The sequence below is a fragment of the Schistocerca piceifrons genome, chromosome 1 (genome assembly GCF_021461385.2).
Source record: "Schistocerca piceifrons isolate TAMUIC-IGC-003096 chromosome 1, iqSchPice1.1, whole genome shotgun sequence".
NCBI classification, from domain to species: Eukaryota; Metazoa; Arthropoda; class Insecta; order Orthoptera; family Acrididae; genus Schistocerca; species Schistocerca piceifrons.
Window position 1 is genome coordinate 766245522 of NC_060138.1, and position 25658 is coordinate 766271179.

The window sequence follows — 25658 nt, forward strand, 5'->3', positions numbered from 1 at the left end:
TGAGTTCCAGTTTCTGCCAGTCTTTAACCTGTGTGCTCCAGATGTTGCCTCCGTCTTTACCCACAGGTGTAATGAGGGCATGTACAGCATGGTTTTCATCCCAGCAGTGGGTGTGCTGCTAATTTCGCTTGTAATGGCTAAGCAGGCCAATCTCTGCACCTTAGCAAGCTCCTTAGCAGCTACCTGCTGTTATATCTTTTTCCACCACACTGTAGCCCCATAAGTGATCATAGGTCTTCTCGAAAGGTTAACAGTCTTTGTACCTGTTTACTCTGTGATTCCAGGTTATTTTTCCACCAAGATACATTCCTATTCGTGCACTTCTTGGTGATTGAGCATTTGTGATGGTATGAGGTCATGACGGCAGAGGTCACTACTGCCTCTGCTATCTCCCGAAACTCTTACTGGATTCCTTACCGAAGTACTGACTTCAAACAGGCTTGAGTTGAGGTCCCTCCTACACGCCTCCCAATCCATTTTACTGGGATTCCTATAGGACATAGTCTATCTAATGTCCATTTCAACATTGAACTTAATATTCATGTGGTCTGATCAGAATGACATATCCAAAGGTTATGTCAGTTACCTCTTCCTAAATGTAGGTTCCTTGCCCCTATTGAGGATCTCAGTTATTAGCTAGAAATAATTCTAGAAGGTACTCACCTATACTGTTGGTGTCAGTGCTGCTCCACGCTAAGTTGTGGGCATTAGCATTGCATCCAACCGATAATTGGTTGCCCTGTTGTGGACAACAGGCTTCCGTCAGTCTCCCCACCTCCTGAGGAGGAGGAGGAGGAGGAGGAGGAGGAGGAGGAGGAGGATCACTGTCCTCGTAAGGAAGGTATACTGAGGCCATTACAAACTCCCTCCTGATATCTTCGTCACATTGTCACATCCTGATGGTCACTAAGTCCCTAAAACAGAAGTCCGCCATCGGCATGAAGGGAATTCCATTTTTCACATAAATGTACATTCTGGAGTTTCTTATATTTCTAGCATAAACCAGCTTACAGTGCCGCCGAGGCCCAATACACCACCTTTATACAAATTGGTTCCTGAATCGAGGTATGTCCACTTCTTGTCTTCCCAGAAGATGACTCAGGGCAGCTGTGGTCCCTGTACTGTGTTGCAGATTTATCTGCAGCACATTCAGTCTCCATCTTGCCGCCTTTGTCAGTTCTGATGTCTTTGATTACCCTGACGGCAACTGGCAAGAACCCCAAGAATAGTCTCAGGTCCTGCTCCCACATTGCCTTCAGGGACTTCTCTCTGACTTCCACCAAGAGGGTTTGGCGATTTGGTGCAACCTTGCTGTTGATTACCTTCCAATCCTTTGTTGTGACTTTGGGGTTTTGAGACCCTATTTTCTCAGAGTCTCTGGGGAGGTATCCTTAAGAAGTTTTGGCACCCAGATTAATATGTTTGCGGTCTTGAAGAGCTCAGCTGCTGTCTCTACCAGCGGCTTCACATCCTCCCACTGTGATATTAGAGGCACCTTTTCGTTAAGCCAGTCCACTGTACCCAGCCCCTCACGGACAAAGATATGAGCACTGTGATCTAGAAAGACTCCCTGAATTTGGGTCCTGGACCAGCATATGTAGCCCCCCCCCCCCCCCCCCCCCCCCAAATCTTCACAAAGAGAGCCATCTGCATGAGCTGCTCCTGCTGCAAGATGATCTTGACCAGTTGATAGCCTTGCTGGATAACCACCATCCTAAAAACCGAGACTCCAGTACTACAGGTCTGTTTCCCTATTTTGTGCCTCAGCTTTCTCTGGATACGCTTATCCTGAGAAGTGGGAGTCTTTGATTCCTCCCTTGTTCTCTTACTGCCCGCCCTCAATGAAAAAGGGGTTTGTACACTCCTTTCACACTGGGACAGTCTTTTCTTGGAGGCCTTGGGTTGAAGCCCTTTTTGTTTAGGAAGCCACTCCTTTCCTTCCTTTAATATTTGCTCTCTAAGAAGTTTCCTCCTCTGAGCCCCAGACAAGTCTTTGATCTTAATCTGATCCAACTTCTTAGTAACCATTCACACTTCTTGAATAGGTCTGTCCCCCTGTTCAGCTGAGGGGCTGTTTTCCATTGGTTCCAGCCCCGGTGTTTGAGTTTCTGATGTCCCAACTTGCCTCTCAGTTTGCTATTTTCTTTCGGGTCCATTTGGGTCCCATGAGAATTGGGGATCTAATTGGTCTAGACCACAGAAACCCCATGTGGTGCGAGGCTAATTACTCATGGAGGTCACCCGGCATCCCTGAGGCTCTGTTCACAACACATCTTCCCATGTGCCACACACCCCTCAGCATGGATCGCTTTGGGTTGTGTACTGAGGAGTTGGGAAAGAACAAGGAATGAATGTGGGATGACAGGTTGTTGTGGAACACACGTAATCCCTCAGCATTCATGCGAATGCACAAGCCTCTCCACCTATATGGACAGTGCTACTTCAAGGGGGTGTCCCCCAGAGAGGTTCATGGGGGATAGTCTGCAAGCATTATTTCATTTTGGCTACTGCCTTGGTTAGCTTCAATTTCTCTGTAATCACTTTAGATTTTTCTTACCTTGGAAGATCTGGTACAATATAATCTTGGCTGCAAAGTGTGAAATGAGAAGCTATTTGAGTGGGAATGAGTAGTGAATTTGACACACAAAGCTACTTAATATCATTAGATAGCTTTCTCCATGTTGGCAATCGCACATTATTTGTTTTATTCAGTGTCTCGTAAATTGAGAGAAGAAAGAAGATTGAAGTCATATTGGACAATCCTTAGTAAGCCATTTTTGCTGAATTGATAACTGATAAGTATTCTGACATTGGTAATTTTTCTGACATTGGTAATTTGCACCTGGATATTGCCTTTTTTTTGCAGCTAACTTGTTGCATCTGATTAACTATGATGGATGTTCAGGTGTCTGGTTTGTTTGTATTAGAAGTTGAGAGATGTACACCTGACCTGCGTACATCCAATTATTTTCTGTTTCCTAGTGTACTGCCCTACAGCAACCATTTAATTCCTCCATTATCTAAGACATCGCTACAACTTGGAGAAAAGAAACAAAGTCCAGAAAAGGTCTTGTTCTCTCTATCAATCAAATATTTTCTGTATACGCTAATGAGCCAAAACATAACGTGCACTGTGAGTTCAAATTACACATGGCGGTGTTGCAGGCTTGTGATGCGGTAAGGAAAGTATATGTATGAGTAGTGTTGATGAATGAGGAATCATTCTAGCAAGAATTTCAGCTGCAAGTGGGGAAATCCATTTGCATAAGTGACTTTGATGAAGGGTGGATTGATGGCCTAGTGCCTGGGAACAAGTGTGTTGTCATTTGGTTCTGTAGTGAACATATGTGGTAAGTGTTTGAAGGATGGTGAAACCTCAAGCAGGTGCAAAGATGTTGGACGTCCATACTGCATCACAGGACGTGGAAGTTGGAGGCTTATCCACTTCGGAAATCAGGATAAACAGAAATCTTTAGCAGATCCGGTGCATGCACAAGTGTTCCGGAGCCACACAATTCAGTGCATATTGATAAACTTTGGTCTTCACAGCAGAAAACCCCCCCTGCGGGTCCGGGGATTAGAATAGGCCTGAGGTATTCCTGCCTGTCGTAAGAGGCGACTAAAAGGAGTCCATCCCCCTCACGGGGGTAATTAGCGCCTGCGTCCGGAGACGGACGGTTCCACGACCTATAATCGTGGTCTTTTTGGTTTTTCACTTCTCGTTTCTTCCTTCCTTTTGTTGGTTCCTTTCTTTGCTCTTCTCCACCTCACTGTCTTCCTTACTCTTTCCCTTGACTTCTCCTTGCCTTCTCCTTGCCTTCTTCTCCTTGCCTTCTCATTGCATTCTTCTCCTTGCCTTCTCTGGTCTCCGCCTTGGCGTTTGAGACAGTCTGTCCTCTTTCTCCCTCTCTCTCTTCTTTTTCCTCTTCTTCCTTCCTCCCTGTGCGTGCCTGAAGGCCGACCCACGCGTTCGCACGCGTAGCCGGTGACGGGGTAACGCGTAAGTCCCCGCCCTGGGTAGACATGTAAGGCACGCGCGTACCCCCTGGTAAAGGCCAGGCCCGGGGAGGGGTGATTGCCTGAGCTGATACCTTCTGACCATGCCGATTGGTCCCTCCGTCTGTTTCTCGGGAGGTGTGACCTGAGGTGTAAACATTTACCTAAGGCGGGAGTGCCCTCTGAGAGGGTCCCCACAAGGAAGGAGCGCGCCATCGGAGACGCTGGCAATCATGGGGGATTCCTCCGCAATGGATTCTACTCCATCTCTCTTGACTTCGACCCAAAAGCGGAAACGTGACCAGCCAACAGTGACAAAAGTACTACCGCCTGCCCCACAGTTCCTCGTAGTTTCTCGATCTGAGGACGGAAAGGATTTTTCCTCTGTCAACCCTTTCGTTATTCAGAAGGGCGTAGATGCCATAGCCGGATCTGTCAAATCTTGTACCAGGTTGCGTAACGGTACCTTATTACTAGAAACTGAGAGTGCCTTTCAGGCACAAAAACTGCTTCGTGCCACACTCCTGTACACGTTCCCTGTCCGGGTGGAAGCCCACCGAACTTTGAATTCGTCTCGTGGTGTGGTCTATACTAGCTCCCTCGACGGATTGACTGTCGAGGAGCTTCAATCTTTCCTCGCTGAACAGGGCGTGACGGCTGTCCATCGGGTCATGAAAAAGGTCAACAATGACCTTATACCGACCCGGACACTTTTCTTGACCTTCGATAGTGTTAAGCTGCCATCGCGCATCAAGGCGGGCTACGAGGTTATTTCTGTTCGCCCCTATGTCCCGACACCTACGCGCTGCTACCAGTGTCAGCGTTTCAATCACACTCGACAGTCTTGTTCCAATGCGGCTAAATGTGTCACTTGTGGCAGGGATGCCCATGAGGGTGACTGTCCACCTCCGTCTCCTCGTTGTGTGAACTGTCAGGGTGACCACGCCACATCCTCCCGCGACTGTCCTGTCTATAAGGAAGAACGCTGTATCCAAGAAATTCGGGTCAAAGAGAAAGTGTCCACCTCGGCTGCTCGCAAGTTATTGGCTAGTAGGAAGCCCACGCTGCTCCCAGCGGGGAAATACAGTACTGTCCTCGCCTCTCCTCGGACTACCCGGGAGGTAGCAACCCAGACATGCGATCTGACCTTCAGCACCACGGTCGTCCGTTCGGCCAGTGCTAAGATTGCGCGGTCGACGTCTCCTCTTCCTCCCATCACCCCACAGACACCAGCCCCTTCCTCAGCTTCTGCTAAGTCGAAGACCCCGAAGTCAGATGCACGGGCCTTCAAGAAGGAACCATCCCATGCGGACTTCCTCCGTCCCTCGACCTCCCAGCCTTCGACCGGTACTTCCACCAAACGTCCTTCCAAAAAGGCGCATAGGAAGCACAGTTCTCCTTCTCCGTCACGGCGCATTTCTTCTCCTGCGCCACCCAGCGGTTGCCGCCCCAGGCCGTCATCCGTTTCGCCTGGCTGCACCGCTGGTAGCCGTACATCTGGCCGTTCACCGGCGGAGGAAGCTCCCCTTCCCGGCCATCCTCCCGAGATGGCCGATGACCCTATAGACCCCATGGACGATTACTGTCCGCCTACTGATAGCGGCGGCAGTGCTCGCTCGAAGCCAGGCCCTAAGCGGCCTTCGAGGTGACCCCTTCTCTCATCTTCCTTTTCTTACAATGGCACTTATTCACTGGAATATTCGCAGCATTCGCTCCAACCGAGAGGACTTGAAGTTGCTGCTCCGCTTGCATCGTCCGCTCGTCGTAGCCCTCCAGGAAACGAAGCTCCGCCCATGCGATCAAATTGCCTTGGCACACTACACCTCTGTGCGTTTTGACCTACCCCCTGTGGTAGGTATCCCAGCTCATGGAGGGGTTATGTTGCTGGTCCGGGATGATGTTTACTACGATCCCATCATGTTGCACACCGGCCTGCAGGCAGTTGCCATCCGCATTACTCTCCCCACTTTTACGTTTTCCTTTTGTACCGTTTACACTCCATCGTCATCTGCCGTTACCAGGGCAGACATGATGCAACTTATTGCTCAGCTACCTGCACCATTTTTGTTAACTGGAGACTTCAATGCCCACCATCCCCTTTGGGGCTCTCCAGCATCCTGCCCGAGGGGCTCCTTGTTAGCAGACCTTTTCAACCAGCTCAATCTTGTCTGCCTCAATACTGGCGCCCCTACTTTTCTTTTGGACACATCTCACACCTATTCCCATTTAGACCTCTCTATATGCACTCCCCAACTTGCACGCCGGTTTGAGTGGTATGCACTTGCTGATACATATTCGAGCGACCACTTCCCGTTTGTTATCCATCTCCTGCAGCATACTCCCTCTCCGTGCTCCTCTAGTTGGACCATCTCCAAGGCAGACTGGGGGCTCTTCTCTTCCAGGACGACCTTTCAGGATCAAACCTTCCCAAGCTGCGATCGTCAGGTCGCACACCTCACGGAAGTCATTCTCGCTGCTGCTGAATATTCCATCCCTCACCCTACTTCTTCTCCACGTCACGTACCGGTCCCCTGGTGGACCGCAGCATGTAGAGACGCTTTACGTGCTCGTCGACGTGCTTTACGCGCCTTTAAACGCCACCCTACAGTGGCGAATTGTATTAATTATAAACGATTACGTGCTCAGTGTCGTCGTATTATTAAAGAAAGCAAGAAAGCCAGCTGGGCTGCTTTCACAAGCACCTTCAACAGTTTTACTCCTTCTTCTGTTGTCTGGGGTAGCCTGCGCCGGCTATCTGGCACTAAGGTCCACTCCCCAGTTTCTGGCTTGAAGGTCGCGAATGAAGTCCTTGTGGCCCCTGAGGCTGTCTCCAATGCCTTCGGCCGCTTTTTCGCAGAGGTTTCGAGCTCTGCTCATTACCACCCTGCCTTCCTCCCCCGCAAACAGGCAGAGGAGGCTAGGCCACCTGACTTCCGCTCCTCGAATTGTGAACGTTATAATGCCCCATTCACCATGCGGGAACTCGAAACCGCACTTGGCCGATCACGGTCCTCCGCTCCAGGGCCTGATTCTATTCATATTCAGATGCTGAAGAACCTTTCTCCTGCGGGTAAAGGTTTTCTTCTTCGTACATACAATCGCATCTGGATTGAGGAACATGTTCCCGCATGCTGGCGCGAGTCTATTGTTGTCCCGATTCCTAAGCCGGGGAAGGACAAGCACTTGCCTTCCAGTTATCGACCTATCTCATTTACCAGCTGTGTCTGTAAAGTGATGGAGCGAATGGTTAACTCTCGATTGGTTTGGCTGCTCGAGTCTCGACGCCTACTTACCAATGTACAATGTGGATTTCGTAGGCGCCGCTCTGCTGTTGACCATCTGGTTACCTTGTCGACCTTCATTATGAATAACTTCGTGCGGAAGCGCCCGACCGCGGCTGTGTTCTTTGATTTGGAGAAGGCTTACGACACCTGTTGGAGGGCGGGCATTCTCCGCACCATGCATACATGGGGCCTTCGCGGTCGCCTCCCTCTTTTTATTCGTTCCTTTTTAATGGATCGACAGTTCAGGGTACGTGTGGGTTCTGTCCTGTCCGACACCTTTCGCCAGGAGAATGGGGTGCCACAGGGCTCGGTTTTGAGCGTCGCTCTCTTCGCCATCGCGATCAATCCAATAATGGATTGCCTCCCAGCTGATGTATCAGGCTCCCTTTTTGTGGACGATTTTACCATCTATTGCAGCGCGCAGTGTACACGTGTCCTGGAGCGCTGTTTTCAGCGTTCTCTTGACTGTCTTTACTCCTGGAGTGTCGCCAATGGCTTCCGTTTTTCTGCCGAGAAGACGGTCTGTATTAACTTCTGGCGCTACAAAGAGTTTCTCCCACCGTCCTTACGACTCGGTCCCGTTGCTCTCCCAATCGTGGAGACAACCAAATTTTTAGGCCTTACCTTTGACAGGAAACTTAGCTGGTCTCCACATGTGTCATATTTGGCCGCCCGTTGTACCCGTTCTTTAAATGTCCTCCGTGTTCTCAGTGGTAAGTCGTGGGGAGCGGATCGAACCGTCCTACTTCGTCTATATCGGTCGATCGTCCGCTCCAAGCTGGATTATGGGAGCTTCGTATACTCCTCTGCACGGCCATCCATCTTACGCCGCCTCAACTCCATACAACATCGGGGTTTACGACTTGCGATCGGAGCATTTTATACCAGTCCCGTAGAGAGTCTTCATGCTGACGCTGGCGAATTGCCACTCACCTACCGGCACGATATACTGCTTTGTCGGTATGCCTGTCGGCTACTGTCAGTGCCCGACCATCCGTCTTATCGTTCCTTTTTTGACGACTCTCTTGACCGTCAATACGGGTTGTATGTCTCTGCCCTGCTACCCCCTGGAGTTCGCTTTCGTCGCCTCCTTCAACACCTTAATTTTTCACTCCCTGCAACCTTTCGAGTGGGCGAGAGCCGCACGCCACCTTGGCTCCAGGCTCAGGTCCGCGTTCACCTTGACCTCAGCTCGCTCCCAAAAGAGGTCACCCCCGGTTCGGTCTACCACTCCCGTTTTTTGGAACTTCGTTCGAAGTTCATCAACATGACTTTCATTTATACAGATGGCTCTAAGACCAATGACGGGGTCGGGTGTTCCTTTATTGTCGGGGCACAAAGTTTCAAATACCGGCTCCATCGCCATTGTTCGGTCTTCACAGCTGAGCTCTTTGCCCTCTACCAGGCTGTTCTTTACATCTGCCGCCACCGACATTCTGCTTATGTCATCTGCTCAGATTCCCTGAGTGCCATCCAGAGTTTCAGTGATCCGTACCCGGTTCACCCTTTCGTACACCGGATCCAACGCTCTCTTCAGCAGCTGGTGGACGTCGGTTCTCCGGTTAGCTTTATGTGGGTTCCTGGCCATGTCGGTATCCCTGGGAACGAAGCTGCAGATGCCGCGGCCAAGGCTGCGGTCCTCCAGCCTCGGACAGCTTCTTGTTGTGTCCCTTCGTCCGATTTTAGCAGGGTCATTTGTCGGCGCATTGTGTCGCTGTGGCATGCCGATTGGGCTGCACTTACCGACAACAAGCTTCGGGCCTTAAAACCTCTTCCCGTGGCTTGGACGTCCTCCTCACGCCCTTCTCGGCGGGAGGAGGTCGTTTTGGCCCGGTTAAGAATTGGACACTGCCGGTTCAGCCATCGCCATCTGCTGACGGCTGCGCCGGCGCCGTTCTGCCCATGTGGGCACTTGCTGACGGTTAGACACATTTTAATGTCCTGTCCAGATCTTCACACACTGCGCCTCGATCTTAACCTGCCTAATACTTTCGATGCCATTTTATCAATTTGACAAACTTCGCTACGGACATTTGATGATGTTTTTTTTTTTACTCCTATGCCTGTCAGTCTGTCTTTTATCGTGTTTTCCCTTTTAGTTGTTGTTGTCAACTTGTGCCTCGCGGTGCATTCTTAGAGTAGTCAGGGCGCTAATGACCATTGAAGTTGTGCGCCAAAAAAAAAAAAAAAAAAAAAAAAAAACCAGCAGATAACCTGCACATATTCCCTTGCTGATCCATAGACATGGTCTGTTATGATTATAGTGGTCACAAGATCATAGAGATTTGATCTGAGTTCAGGATCACAAGGTTGATGGTCGTGTCCGGATATGTTGTCATCCAGGTGAACATCTGCTCGAAACATGCTGCATCAGACCAAGGACACAGACTGTTGGGAAAGTTCCGCACTAAAGGGGACAATCACTTAGGCTTCCATTGGACCTGTGATAGTAATCGAAGGCACCTACCACAGTTATGGGCTGTATGAAGATTATTGAGGATTACCTGCATCTGTTAATGCTTGGTGTCTTCCCAAACAGTGATGGCACCATCCAGCCAGATAACTATCCATGTCACAGGGCTATAATTGTGCTACAGGGGCTTAAGAAGCATGATAGCAAATTCATGTTGATGTCTTGGCCACCAGATTGATCTGACCGGAACCTCATTGAACACATCTGGGATGCTATCATACACCAGCTCTGTGCCTCGTAGATCAGTGGCTTGTAACGCACAGGGACTGCATGATCTTTGCAGAGACAACTCGTACCACACACCTCCAAAAACACATCAGTGGCTTGCCATATCCATGCCACAGAAAATAGCTGCTGTATTTTATGCCCAAGGTGGACCAACATGCCATTAAGCCAGTGGTCATAATGTTTTGGCTCATTAATGCATATTCGAGTGATTCTCACTTGATCCATCAGATGTTTTTTCTCACATGTGTTATTGGATCTGAAAGGGTGTATCATCTCTCGAAAAACTTTTGCCATATCATAAGTATGAAACAATTGCATTGAGAGACGTGTGCTCATATTCCATCCGTGAACAATGATCAGTCTGCTATTTGCATGGAAGCACTGTCACAATTTTGTCATACAGTAACAACTTTTGAGTAGCGAACTCCTAGCTGAAACAATTTTGTTCTTTATAATTTCATCACAGTCAACAACAGAAATGATTTTACATCAAGTTTCCATGCAGACCAGTTGTCGGGCATTATGTGAGATCATGATTCTTCTTCAAATAATTATGTGGCAAATTAATGTTCTGAATAATGCCGAAGGCAGCTACTGTAGGAGAAGGCATTAAGTCATCGCTTTCAGAAAAATGTGCTTCACACATTAAAGTACCACAAACAAAAGGAAACTCTGATTTGAATGTGCGTTACAAGTATTGTTATTCTGTCACAGTCGATCAGGTTATAAGTAATTAAACAAAAGAAGCTGAAAGTGACACGTGGAGCACGGCCACTGGCAGAGATAGAGTTCGGGATGCTTATGGGAAAGGAGGATATTACTCTAAGAAGTGTTTCCCCCTGTGTAACTAAAAAAAAAAAAAAAAAAAAAAAAAAAAAAAAAAAAAAAAAAAAGCAAGTGTATAATAGGATAGGTTGTTGGTAACAGGCGTGATGTAAGGGTGTATGAAGTTAGATTGATCATGGGATACTACTTTAGAAGGTGCATGATTAGAGGTAGTTGAACCCCAGTTTTACACTTTTCAAGGGACAGAAAAATGGTGTAAAATGTGGGGAAAATGGAAAAATGTGCGAGACAGTGTTGTAAGCTGTGAAAGTTACATGTATGATACCCCCCTTGTATTTTCGCACTTTATGTATTTATACGTAATAGGCATCAAAATACTTCTCAAGGACTTATTATCTAATAAAGACTTATTATCTAATAAAAACTGCAGATATAATGGAAAATGAGAACTGTCTCAGAAGTAGAAACTTTTGACTCAATGTTATACGTCATAACCAATTGTTTTGGAAAGCCTGCAGCTGTTATTTATTATTTAAATAATGAAACATTGCGCCAGTTATGATTTTTTTCCGTGTGTAGTTGAGCGTGTTTCGAGAATTTTATCTTGTTGTTAAGTGCAAATATTTACACGAGTATTTTATGTGCTGTTAGCATATGTGTTGCTCTACGTCTCTTGCACTGTAGTTATCTTTTTGAGGTTATCAGGTACTGTGCCGCCTCAGTTATGTAGAAAACTACACAGGCACAAACTGCCACTTACATTGTTTATGCATCACAAAAAATACATATGTAAATACTGCATATAGCAACAAGAATAAATTCTCAAAACATGGATTGTTCAGCATGAAAAACTATGTTAATTGGTGCTGTGTTTAAACTAGAAACATTTGAGCAAAAGAAAGGGAGTGAAGGTGTTAGCTAGTGCTGCAAGTGGCGAAACGACAAAATGCACTAACTTTTGTGTGTTTATTACTCCAAATCCATTTAGTAGAACATCTTGTTGTCAGGAAACCATTCCCCATAATGCTTGTAAACACTACTTGATGGTCAACATCATGCCAGTACCATTTTATGTCACTTTTTTCTTGACAAACATTTTTTCATAAAGTGTAAATTGTGAGAGAATTGTAAATACAGGGCGTTTCAAAAAGAAAGAGCAGATTTCAAACATTTATTTCTCAAAAACTACAAATGATAGAAACACAATTCCAACGGTCCTTCACTCAATATGAGTACCAAATGTTACACAACAAATATCAAAACTGTACCTCAATATGAGCACCATTTGTTACACGACAAATATCAAACCGGTATCTCATTTCTTGCCACACACGACGCAACTGGTCTTTAGTTACCGAATTCACGGCCGCAACAATTCGATGTCGTACCTCTTGAAGAGTAGCGGGCATAGGTGGGACATAAACACAGTCCTTTATGTACCCCCACAAATAAAAATCGCAGGGAGTAAGGTCTGGTGACCTGGGAGGCCACAGACGATGACATTGATCTTGTGCTCCTGCTCTTCCAATCCACCGTCCTGGAATGGTGTTATTTAGGTACCGTCGTACAGGTTCAGAGAAGTGTGGTGGGGCGCCATCTTGCATGAAGATGAAGTGATTTGAATCTTCCTGAAGTTGAGGAAATAGCCAGTTTTCTAACATGTCCAGGTAAATGGTTCCTGTGATAGTTTTCTCCATGAAAAAGAAAGGTCCATAAACTTTGTTTACCGAAATTGCACAAAAGACGTTAACCTTTGGTGAGTCTCTTTCATGTTGAATAACGTCCCTCGGAGTTTCACTCGCCCAAATTCGTACGTTATGCCGATTAACTTTACCAGAAATGTGAAACGTTGATTCATCTGAAAAAATTAATCGTTCGGCAAAATTGTCCTCTTCCATGTCCTGTAGAATTGCAGTTGAAAATTCGAACCTTTTGTTGTGGTCGTCAGGACGCAATGCTTGCAATAACTGCAGTTTGTACGGCTTCATGTGCAGACGGTTACTCAGAACGCGCCATACCGTTGTTTTAGACATGTTTAGTTCGTGACTTGCCCGTGCCGTGGATTTTCTAGGGCTCCTTTCGTAAGCTGCACGGACACGCTCGACATTTTCATCCGATGTGCGTGGACGACCCGTGCTTTTTCGCTTGCAGATGCAACCATCTTCTACGAATCTGTGATGCCACTCATAAATTTGCTTATGACGAGGCGGCTGTTTGTTGAATTGACGGCGGAATGCACGTTGCACACCAACAATGGACTCTAACTTTGCAAATTGCAGCACACAAAATGATCGTTCCTGTGGTGTCGTCGCCATTTTCCTACAAACAAACGCCAGCGCCACTCCGGATTTGCATGGAACTTCTGCGCGGACCATTGAAAAACTTTGAACCTTTCTCTGACAAGAAACGTTTGAATTGTGTTTCTATCATTTGTAGTTTTTGAGAAATAAATGTTTGAAATCTGCTCTTTCTTTTTGAAACGCCCTGTATATTGATGTAAAATCAGGTGCAAATTAACATTATGAACATGGGAAATCTTATGGGAGTGAGAAAAATGTCATAAATAGTGGGAAAACAGTAATTCTAGGAACATAAAAGCAAGGTTTACTGTACTTCATTTTTTTTTCTCCCCCCCTCCCCCTCCCCCCAGCTCTAGGCAGTGTTAACAAAGAGCAAGCATTTGTGATTAGTCAGCTGGTGTGTGTGGAGTGTTCAGCCAGGTTCACAGACGTAACTAATGTATTGCAACAGCTTGTGGCTTTCTGTATAGTTGCACTGTGAGCTACCGTTCGTGCAGGATGCCACAAATTCAGCATAATTGCACAGTTTTAAACATGGCATCAGTTGAAATCATATGGGCGGGTATAAATATTATAGTGCAGGTTCTGGCATTAGAGCTGTGACAAAAGTTAAATACAAGGAAGACGAACCCAAACGTTGGAGCTGAAAACAAATTTGTGCAGGGCCACAAAAATATGTATAAAAGAAGTAATACATGAAGATGAAAATGCTGTCTGCTATTGTAAACTTAATCAACAGCTGGCATGTAAGTTAAATACCATCTGTGGACATGCCACTATTCCAAGATTTTAGATTGTTGTATGCCCTCATGTAGGCATTTTGAATTACTAATTTTTACTTTTAACAGCTGCCACATAACACTCAGGCATTATTTCACACACATGATATATAATTTTTACAGCACTTTGGTTCACAAAATTTATACGATTCTTCTTCAGTTACATGCTAAGTTTATTTTTTCACCCAAAAATCTTTCAAGATTGTGAGGTAGGCACTACATCATTGGCTTGCAAATATACCGTATTTACCCAATTATAAGATGGTGGCACTTTTTTTCCCCAATTCGTCATTTGAAAAATACAAGGTTGTCTTATATTTGCAAATTAAACTATTGCTGCTGAGGTTAACATTTTTACATTGTTTGACAGAGTTTATAGGGATCGTCTTACATTTGTACATGAGGTTTTGGCTGTGGAGGTCCCTTGCAAATTTATTTTGAAGCATTTGTAAGGGCTGGAGGGCTGGGAAAATGTGCGGGTGCATAATCATGATGCAAGAGCCATGAATGTAAGAAAACCATTAGCATGGTTTTGACATTTGACCTGACATGACATGACGAGCTTTGTATGGTCTTGGAGAACTTTTCCCCACCCATTGTGAAGATTGAACCTTGGTCTCAACATCATAACCGTAGATCCACGTCTCATCACCGATTATGATTCTCTTAAGGAACATCTCATTCACATTTGTGTGATCCAAAAGCTCTTCACAGATTGGGAGGTGTGAAGCTCTTTCTGGTCTTGACTAATGAGTCATGGGTTGAACAGCATGAAGCATTCAAAGATGCTGTGTCAGGGTTTCATGGAAGGCTCCAACTGAAATGTTACATTCTTTTGCAGTCCCTTGGACGATTAGGCTTCAGTTGGCACGCACAGTTTTGTTGACACTCCTGTCCTGAGTGTCGGCAGTAGACATAAAAGGGAATCCTGAATAAGGGTCATCTTTTAACTTCCATCTAGCCACTTTTAAACCATGTGAACCATTCATGACACTCTGTATGGCTTAAGCACTCATCACCGTAGGCTTTCTGCATCATTTGGAGCGTCTCTGTAAAGGTTTACTTGAGTTTCACGCAAAATTTAATGCAGACGCATTGCTCCTCTAACTCTGCCACCTTGAAATTTGCAACTGTGTGACACGACATTCTACTCAACACAGCACTGAATAATAACTGACAGACATACAACAATGAAACTTCTTGCAGTTACACATCAAACACAAGGGTGGCAGGGATGTCAGCCACATTTTGTTCCAACACACCATTGGCATTAAATTACGAATATTCCGGAATTTTTTGAACAGGTGTCATAGGACTTGCTCCCTGGAAGATATTACTGTCTATTTTTCACAGTTGCTCGGGCACAGAGGAGGAACAGAGGTACCAGCTTGGCTAAGAATTGGATGAGAGCTGGGAGGGGGTTAGTGAGAGGGTAACAAATTACGTTGTGTTGCCAACCGTGGGAATCCATACCACATACTTTAGCTTTTTAGGAACATCTGCCAAATTTAAACTGCAGTTTTCCTGTATCCATTTGTGGCCAGAACTGAAATTACTTTAAAATTATATTAATACTTAACAAGAGTATTCATTTATGCAGACAAAGATGGAAGCCAATGGCATACGGAAGAGTTTCTTACAACAATATTGTCAGTGGTCACCATGGTGTGACAGGAATGAGAGGGGGTGTGTCAGCTTGTTTGTACATGGACAATGAGAAATCAGCAGGCAGATGATATGTTTGAAAGCAACATACATTGTAACATTCTCATGTTGGTTTAGAAGCGAAACCTGATATGTATTCAGATAAAAACAGCTGTGTTCTCAGGTACCACGGTAACCAACATCTCAAAAATCACAGCATATTCAGAAGAAACAGACAAAGATTTGTGACAGTAAAGATGTAAATTTCACAGCCATGCTGTGGTGGTGGTGGTGGCTAAAAATAATGATACCACAGATGAGTAGGTTAGTAAGTGAAACATGTAGAAACTAAAACGGTCTGCTATCCTTCTGTTATCAAAATGTAGACAGTCAATAAATGATGTACATTGAGAATAGCTATAGTGTTAACTTTTCAGGCAGATACTTTGTCAGTAACACAGTTTGAAATTTTGATTAGTCAGAATATGAAGAAAAAAATGGGGTGGTCAACTTATAATCAGAGGCATCTTATACTCAGGCAAATACAGTAGTGTGCGTGTGTTGACTTTCTTCAGTAATAAAATGAAAACACTGAAATCGAATAGATTGCCACAGCAATGACTCTGCAATAACTGCGACACAGTGCTCATATTTTGAAATACAGCGACCAAGGAAAAGGGGTACAAGGAAAAGTGTGCAACAAAGTACGAACAAATTGAACTTCTTGTGTTGCAATTAAGATCCCTTCCTAATTACATCGGTTTTATGCTAAAGACATTGACAACGAATGTTAGTAATAGGAAAGGAATGTTAATCAACTGAGGAAAATTGCAGTTTGTTCTGAGAATTTTTAATAGTGTGCATAGACATTAAACACGCATTCTTATCATATGTTATGAAAATCTGTCATGGATTTTGAATGAGTTTTTCTGTAGGTAAGTGAAGCACCAAATAACTCTTGATTGCTCTGCTAATTGTGACGATGCAGTTCCAGTGCAAATAATATTTTCAGTTAGTGTTGTGCACTATTGACACTATGGAGTCCAACTATATAGCTTGTGTATAGTTTTTCCTTCTTATTTGATATTTTGTTGTTTTTGTTTTACAGTTGTAGGTGCACCGGTACCACTGTTCACTTCTTTGCGGTCAGCATCAGCTTCAAAATTAAGTGGATCATTTCCTCCTCCAGTAACAAGAGGGACAGCTCCACGCCATGTTGCAGCAGGTACAGGGTCCATTATAAAAAACAAAAATTCTCTCTTCAGTGCAACACAGTCTGTGAGATTTAATAATGCCAAAAATAATTCAGAAAAACCTTTGTTGAGCACATGTAATAGTGTGTAGCATTTTTAAAGCCATTGGGATAGGCAAATGCATTGTAATTCCTACAACCTCCACAGTTACCTCTCATGTCACTGAGCCGAGTTAGTTTTGTGAGGTGCTTTCATAGCACTACTTTAGCATTGCTGAGTTTCCACCTGTTCGATCTAACACTGAAATTTAGCACAGCTCATTCAATAACTATGAGCAGTGCTACATACTATATAGTTATTGTTACGATGGCAATGTTACGGCATAAGACAGTTAACTCCATATATTTGTAAACATTACTTGACAGACAAATGCCTTGCCAGCATCCTTCTATGTCAGTTATGCAGCTTTTTGTTTTGTTTCTCTCCCTGAACATTGTTTTAAAGTGTAAATAATGAGAAATTTATAATTATGGAAGTATGCAAGTAGATGCAGATTGACTTTACGAGCATAGAAAATTTGAAGGAACGAATAAAACAATGTAAACAGCAGGAAAACATTAATTCTGGAAATGTGAAACTGAAGTAACAGTGTATTTGTCTTCACTGCATTGCACCAACCCATAAAAAAACTCAAACCAAAGCACGACACTCCTAACACAGCATTGTCAACACAAATAAAAGAAATAAAATTATGGATAGATGATGAATATGCCAATTGCAGACAGCAGTGTGTATCTTCTGAGAGAAATCATGTATAAGGGCTTACATTTTGCACTTATGTACGTGTTTTTGTCTCCTAGTTACCCTATGTGTCATATTTTTGTCTTTTTGTTTCTGGGGTACTATGCTATGTAATTTCTCAGGTCATGTGACCAAAATAGTGGTCTCCTTGAAAGTGAACATAAAAAAATGTTTTTCTATACAAGCACCATTCAAGGTGCATTGATAGGAACTATGTAAACTGGACTAGTTAAATTTTTTAAGAATGAGTGTAATTCAAATACTGACTAGCATTTTGTTGCATTTTAAGAAAATAAAATGAGCCTAGTGTTAAACTTGTTCACATAATGCAGTGTTCAATGTGCTCGCGATGATGTGACTTACCAAACGAAAGTGCTGGCAGGTCGATAGACACACAAACATACACACAAAATTCAAGCTTTCACAACCAACGGTTGCTTCATCAGGAAAGAGGGAAGGAGAGGGAAAGACAAAAGAATGTGGGTTTTAAGGGAGAGGGTAAGGAGTCATTCCAATCCCGGGAGCAGAAAGACTTACCTTAGGGGGGAAAAAGGAAAGGTATACACTCGTGCGCACACCCATATCCAACCGCACACACACAGACACAAGCAGACATTTGTAAAGGCAAAGAGTTTCGGCAGAGATGTCAGTCGAGGCAGAAGTACAGAGGCAAAGATGTTGTTGAAAGACAGGTGAGGTATGAGGGGCGGCAACTTGAAATTAGCGGAGGTTGAGGCCTGGCGGATAACGAAAAGAGAGGATATACTGAAGGGCAAGTTCCCATCTCCGGAGTTTTGACAGTTGGTGTTAGTGGGAAGTGTCCAGATAACCCAGACGGTGTAACACTGTGCCAAGATGTGCTGGCCGTGCACCAAGGCATGTTTAGCCACAGGGTAATCCTCATTACCAACAAACACTGTCTGCCTGTGTCCATTCATGCGAATGGACAGTTTGTTGCTGGTCATTCCCACATAGAAAGCTTCACAGTGTAGGCAGCTCAGTTGGTAAATCACGTGGGTGCTTTCACATGTGGCTCTGCCTTTGATCGTGTACACCTTCCGTGCTACAGGACTGGAGTAGGTGGTGGTGGGAGGGTGCATGGGACAGGTTTTACACCGGGGGCGGTTACAAGGGTGGGAGCCAGAGGGTAGGGAAGGTGGTTTGGGGATTTCATAGGGATGAACTAACAGGTTACGAAGGTTAGGTGGACGGCGGAAAGACACTCTTGGTGGAGTGGGGAGGATTTCATGAAGGATGGATCTCATTTCAGGGCAGGATTTGAGGAAGTCGTATCCCTGCTGGAGAGCCACATTCAGAGTCTGATCCAGTCCCGGAAAGTATCCTGTCACAAGTGGGGCACTTTTGTGGTTCTTCTGTGGGAGGTTCTGGGCTTGAGGGGATGAGGAAGTGGCTCTGGTTATTTGCTTCTGTACCAGGTCGGGAGGGTAGTTGTGGGATGCGAAAGCTGTTTTCGGGTTGTTGGTGTAATGGTTCAGGGATTCAGGACTGGAGCGGATTCGTTTGCCACGAAGACCTAGGCTGTAGGGAAGGGACCGTTTGATGTGGAATGGGTGGCATAATGGAGGTTCTGTTGCTTGTTGGTGGGTTTGATGTGGATGGACGTGTGAAGCTGGCCATTGGACAGATGGAGGTCAACGTCAAGGAAAGTGGCATGGGATTTGGAGTAGGACCAGGTGAATCTGATGGAACCAAAGGAGTTGAGGTTGGAGAGGAAATTCTGGAGTTCTTCTTCACTGTGAGTCCAGATCATGAAGATGTCATTAATAAATCTGTACCAAACTTAGGGTTGGCAGGCCTGGGTAACCAAGAAGGCTTCCTCTAAGTGACCCATGAATAGGTTGGCATACGAGGGGGCCATCCTGGTACCCATGGCTGTTCTCTTTAATTGTTGGTATGTGTGGCCTTCAAAAGTGAAGAAGTTGTGGATCAGGATGAAGCTGGCTAAGGTAATGAGGAAAGAGGTTTTAGGTAGGGTGGCAGGTGATCGGCGTGAAAGGAAGTGCTCCATCGCAGCGAGGCCCTGGACGTGCGGAATATTTGTGTATAAGGAAGTGGCATCAATGGTTACAAGGATGGTTTCCGGGGGTAACAGATTGGGTAAGGATTCCAGTCGTTCGAGAAAGTGGTTGTTGTCTTTGATGAAGGATGGGAGACTGCATGTAATGGGTTGAAGGTGTTGATCTATGTAGGCAGAGATACGTTCTGTGGAGGCTTGGTAACCAGCTACAATTGGGCGGCCAGGATGATTGGATTTGTGAATTTTAGGAAGAAGGCAGAAGGTAGGGGTGCGGGGTGTCGATGGGGTCAGGAGGTTGATGGAGTCAGGTGAAAGGTTTTGTAGGGGGCCTAAGGTTCTGAGGATTCCTCGAAGCTCCGCCTGGACATCAGGAATGGGATTACCTTGGCAAACTTTGTATGTAGTTTTGTCTGAAAGCTGACGCAGTCCCTCAGCCACATACTCCCGATGATCAAGTACCACGGTTGTGGAACCCTTGTCCGCCGGAAGAATGACGATGGATTGGTCAGCCTTCAGATCATGGATAGCCTGGGCTTCAGCAGTGGTGATGTTGGGAGTAGGATTAAGGTTTTTTGAGGAGGATTGAGAGGCAAGGCTGGAAGTGAGAAATTCCTGTAAGGTTTGGAGAGGGTGATTTTGAGGAAGAGGAGGTGGGTCCCGCTGTGACGGAGGATGGAACTGTTCCAGGCAGGGTTCAATTTGGATAGTGTCTTGGGGATTTGGATCATTGGGAGTAGTATTAGGATCATTTTTCTTCGTGGCAAAGTGATATTTCCAGCAGAGAATACGAGTGTAGGACAGTAAATTTTTGACAAGGGCTGTTTGGTTGAATCTGGGAGTGGGGCTGAAGGTGAGGCCTTTGGATAGGACAGAGGTTTCAGATTGGGAGAGGGGTTTGAAGGAAAGGTTAACTACTGAATTAGGGTGTTGTGGTTCCAGATTGTGTTGATTGGAATTTTGAGGTTTTGGAGGGAGTGGAGCTGGAAGTGGGAGATTGAGTAGATGGGAGAGACTGGGTTTGTGTGCAATGAGAGGAGGTTGAGGTTTGTTGGAAAGGTTGTGAAGGGTGAGTGAGTTGCCTTTCTGGAGGTGGGAAACCAGGAGATTGGATAGTTTTTTTAAGGTGGACAGTGGCATGCTTTCGTAATTTGCGGTTGGCCTGTAGGAGGATGCTCTGAACAGCCGGTGTGGATGTGGGAGAGGAAAGACTGTGGACTTTTATTAAGGATAGGAGTTGATGGGTGTGTTCATTGGCTGAGTTGATGTGAAGGTGAAGGATTAGGTGGGTGAGGGCAATGGATTGTTCAGTTTGGAATTGGTATAGGGACTGATGGAAAGAAGGGTTGCAGCCAGAGATGGGAACTTTAAGTGTGAGGCCTTTGGGGGTAATGCCAAATGTCAGACAAGCCTGAGAAAATAAAATATGGGAGCATAACCTGGCTAGGGCGAAGGCATGTTTGCGGAGGGAATGTAAATAAAACTTAATGGGGTCATTGTAGGGGTGTTGTGGGGGTGACATGGTATTAGAAGGTGGAATGTGTAACATGAGGCTGAAATGAAAATGAAAATAAAAATATATGGGGAGAGATAAAGGTGGAACTAGAAAGCAACTGGAGATCTGGTGTGAAAAAAGACGAAAAAGTGTTGGTTAAAGCTGGGCTATGTTGATCCTGTGGTGAACTTGGGTTGGTCGACAACGATGTGCACAAAGGTTAGGTGGTTGTGTTGCCGCCAAAACACATTTTAGGGTGGAGAAATTCAGGAAAATTTCGAAAAAACTGCGTGTAAATGTATTAAAAGGAGTGGTTTTGTGGTGGAAGATTATGAAAATGAGGCTAACAATTGTCTGACAAAGAGATAATGACGTTAAAACCTGTGGGAAGCGGCTAAAAATGATCAGTGATGTGGGAAAAACGGAAATGGAAATAAAGCAAAAGTTATTAGAACCAGCCGAAATGGTTGTTTAATAGGTGAAAGGAACTGTTTGTGAACTAGAAACGGTGGATTTTATAGCAGCGATATTGAGTATATATGAGGGATAAAATTATATAGTAGATTACGGTAAAAAGGAGAAGGTGAATACAAAGTGAAACTAGTGGCAAAAACAGAGAGAGAAAATAAGACGGCAGAAAAGATTTCGAAATGCAACAGTGACAATAACAAACATAATTGTTGGGTTCAAATTAATGATATGGGTATACTCCTTACCCTCTCCCTTAAAACCCACATCCTTTCGTCTTTCCCTCTCCTTCCCTCTTTCCTGATGAAGCAACCGTTGGTTGCGAAAGCTTGAATTTTGTGTGTATGTTTGTGTTTGTTGGTGTGTCTATTGACCTGCCAGCGCTTTCATTTGGTAAGTCACATCATCTTTGTTTTTAGATATATTTTTCCCACGTGGAATGTTTCTCTCTCTCTCTCTCTCTCTCTCTCTCTCTCTCTCTCTCTCTCTCTCTCTCTCTCTATATATATATATATATATATATATATATATATATATATATATATATATATATATATATGTGCTGGCAGGTCGACAGACACACAGACATACACACAAAATTCAAGCTTTCGCAACAAACTGTTGCTTCATCAGGAAAGAGGGAAGGAGAGGGAAAGACGAAAGGAAGTGCGTTTTAAGGGAGAGGGTAAGGAGTCATTCCAATCCCGGGAGTGTGTATGTTTGTGTTTGTTTGTGGTCTATCGACCTGCCAGCGTTTATATAATATATATATGTCTGCTTGTGTCTGTGTATGTGTGGATGGATATGTGTGTGTGTGCGAGTGTATACCTGTCCTTTTTTCCCCCTAAGGTAAGTCTTTCCGCTCCCGGGATTGGAATGACTCCTTACCCTCTCCCTTAAAACCCATATCCTTTTGTCTTTCCTTCTCCTTCCCTCTTTCCTGACGAGGCAACCATTGGTTGCGAAAGCTAGAATTTTGTGTGTATGTTTGTGTTTGTTTGTGTGTCTATCGACCTGCCAGCGCTTTTGTTTGGTAAGTTTCATCATCTTTCTTTTTAGATATATATATATATATATATATATATAAAAACAAAGATGATGTGACTTACCAAATGAAAGTGCTGGCAGGTCGACAGACACACAGACATACACACAAAATTCAAGCTTTCGCAACAAACTGTTGCTTCATCAGGAAAGAGGGAAGGAGAGGGAAAGACGAAAGGAAGTGCGTTTTAAGGGAGAGGGTAAGGAGTCATTCCAATCCCGGGAGCGGAAAGACTTATCTTAGGGGGAAAAAAGGACGGGTATACACTCTCTCTCGCGCGCGCGCACACACACACACACACACACACACACACACACACACACACACACATATATATATATACAGACACAAGCAGACATATTTGTTGTCCTTGAACTGATGATCTTGGGCTGTGACAGATGAGTTGGTTGGGAACTTAAGAGATTTTAAACTGACATTGAAAACAAGTCAGACTGAATCAGCATTTATCATTAAACCCAACAGTAGACACAGTTAAAATTAGAATATGTCAAGAATGGCATTCAAATTATCTGGTGCAGCACATACGTATATCCCTCTCCATTAGGCCCTTACCTCAGTATAGGCGTTAGATTTCCATATTGACCAGTAGCTTAGCATAGTCTCAATATCATTTCATTTAAATTCACTCTTCCTTTATTTTTCAATCGTGAGAGAAGGAAACTGACTTTATTTGTAAGATATGGGTTGGGGGCGGGCTAGGGGAGGCTTGATTGGAAATTAATAGTGAAAGGAAATTTCTGAATGGTTATCAGACTGTTGCGTAATGTCCATTTCTGTTTCCCTTTATCTTCTTTATACTGTAGTCAAATATTTCAAAAGTAGTGAATGTTAGATCCGATGAAATGTAATAAATGTAATTTTTAAATCTTTTTGCAGCAGAGAAACGTGCAGCTGCGGCTGCAGCTGCTGCTGCAGCTCAGATGGCTGCAGCTTCAAATACAAAAACTACAATGTCATATACCTCAGCCATCATGACATCAGGCCGCACATCAAAAGCAGCTAGTAGCAGTACACCACCGACATTTGCAGCAAAACTAACAGAGGCACCACCACTGCAGGTTCCTGGAGGACTTCCAAGTTCAACAAAGTTATCTCGGGTGGTATCTCAGCCTACTTCATTACCGGCAGCAAGCCAAACTTCTATATTGTTGCAGCAGCAACAGCACCACCATCACCACCAACAGCAGCAGCAGCAGCAGCAAGCTGCTTCTCCAAAGCATCATAGGCCTTCCACTCAGCAGTCAACAACAGCAACATCAACGACGATGACTACTACTACTGCCACTACTACTGCCACCACTACCACCAGCACCAGTACCACCACCACTACCACTGCCACCAACACGAACACCACTTCAGCTTCCAGCTCACAAGTACCTGGAGTTCCACAACCGGGTGGTTTTCAGATCACACCTGGTAAGGCACCATTTCCATCAGCAACCACACCAGCAACCAGTGCTTCAGTGGCGGCACCTGCTGCTAGTCAGTCTCAGGTGACAGTGGCCTCAACAACAGTTACTGCACGTGTTGGTACACCACAGCCACAGCAAGCAGTGTCAGTACAACAGTCACCACCACAGCAGCAGCAGCAGCAGATGTCACAACAGTGTCAACAGCAACAAAACGTGACACAGAGTGGTCAGCAGCAGACTTCACTAGCACCTCCACCGCCCCCACCTCCAGTGACTCCGCAGCAGTCACAGATACATCAGCAGCAGGTAATTTCTCAGCCTCAGCAGCAGCAGCAGCCCCACCACCACCAACAGCAACAACAACAACAACATCAGCAGCAGCAGCAGCAACATCAGCAGCAGCAACAGCAACAGCAACAACAGCACCAACAGCAGCAGCAACATCAGCAGCAACACCATCACCACCAACAGCAACACCACCACCAGCAACAGCAGCATCACCATGTACAACAGCAACAGCAACAATCATTGCAACAACAGTCATCTCAGCAGCAGCAGCAGCAGCAGCAGCAGCATCACCACCACCACCATCACCACCACAACCAGCAACAGCAGCAGGCACAACACCAACACCACCAACAGCAACAACACCAGATTGTGCAACAGCAGTTGACACAAGCACAGCACCAACAAGCTCAGCCGCCATCTCCAGAAACACAGCAGGTTTCTGTTGCAGCCCCAAATGCTGCTCCACTTGAATACTCTTTGTTCAATGACAACTTCACAAAGGTAAGAATGTTTAATTAAAGTACAGTAATAAAAATAGTATCTGCCCTGTATACTGTATATACTTTTGTGTTTCTTAATGACCATTTCATGTCATATAACTTCTCTATCTCAGCATCTCAAATATGTTAAAATGTGGATTCCAACACTTACCACACATGACTCCACTTGTTTTTAACTCTTTACCATGCAGTACTTCAAATTTTGCACACATTCAAATGATGATAGTCAAAACATAGTGCACACATTCATAACTTGTCATTTTTGACAATAGGCTACCTGTATTTAAGAGTGGTCTTGTTGTGAATTGTACTGCATAAACTTCCTGCCAAATGTAACAACCAACTTACAAATTGCGGACTTTAGAGTTTAACGCTGGAAACTCCAGGATGGAGAAATGACAATATTAAGAAAAGGATGGATCGCTACTCCCCATACATATGAGGTGCTGAGTCACAAATAGGGACAACAAAAAGATAAAATCTTCTCAGTTTTCAAGCTGAGTCAATTCCATTAAAATTGTCGAGCTTTCGATGGCAAGCTCTGCCTTTGTCGTCAGGAGTAAAACTACTGAATGGCTGGGCTGGCACTAATTCCTGCTTATATACCTATCATTACGGCCACTGGTACCAATAAAAGAGGGCTGAAGCGACCCGTGAGTGGAAACAGAGTTGGGCAGCTCATCGCAGCTCTGGCCTGCCACGGGACCAAGTGACGTCAGGTGGTGCAACGGGAAGGCACCACGTTTGAAACTGCCACTCCCGCCTCCCTACAAGTATTTAGCATCCACCATTGCTACCTTTGACATCCAAAGCCTGCCACACGGCCTACTCAGTTTGTAGCCCTTGTCTCTGTTGAAATTGTTGCTGTTCGTTCTAATCTCAGACACCTCTTTTATAAGGGAATTCTTCA

The 25658-nt window shown here is 45.0% G+C and overlaps 1 protein-coding gene across 4 annotated transcripts in view; it reads left to right on the forward strand.

Annotated features, from left to right (window-relative positions):
- The window catches only part of LOC124712302 (ankyrin repeat domain-containing protein 17), a 278433-nt gene that overhangs the window by 220031 nt on the left and 32744 nt on the right, over positions 1-25658 (forward strand). For 3 of the 4 annotated variants that reach the window (XM_047242597.1, XM_047242618.1, XM_047242604.1), the window contains exons 37-38: positions 16599-16715; positions 23425-24749. In XM_047242597.1, the coding sequence (XP_047098553.1) occupies positions 16599-16715; positions 23425-24749 (1442 nt within the window). The remainder of the gene's footprint in view (positions 1-16598; positions 16716-23424; positions 24750-25658) is intronic. The other variant, XM_047242611.1, reaches the window with a different exon arrangement.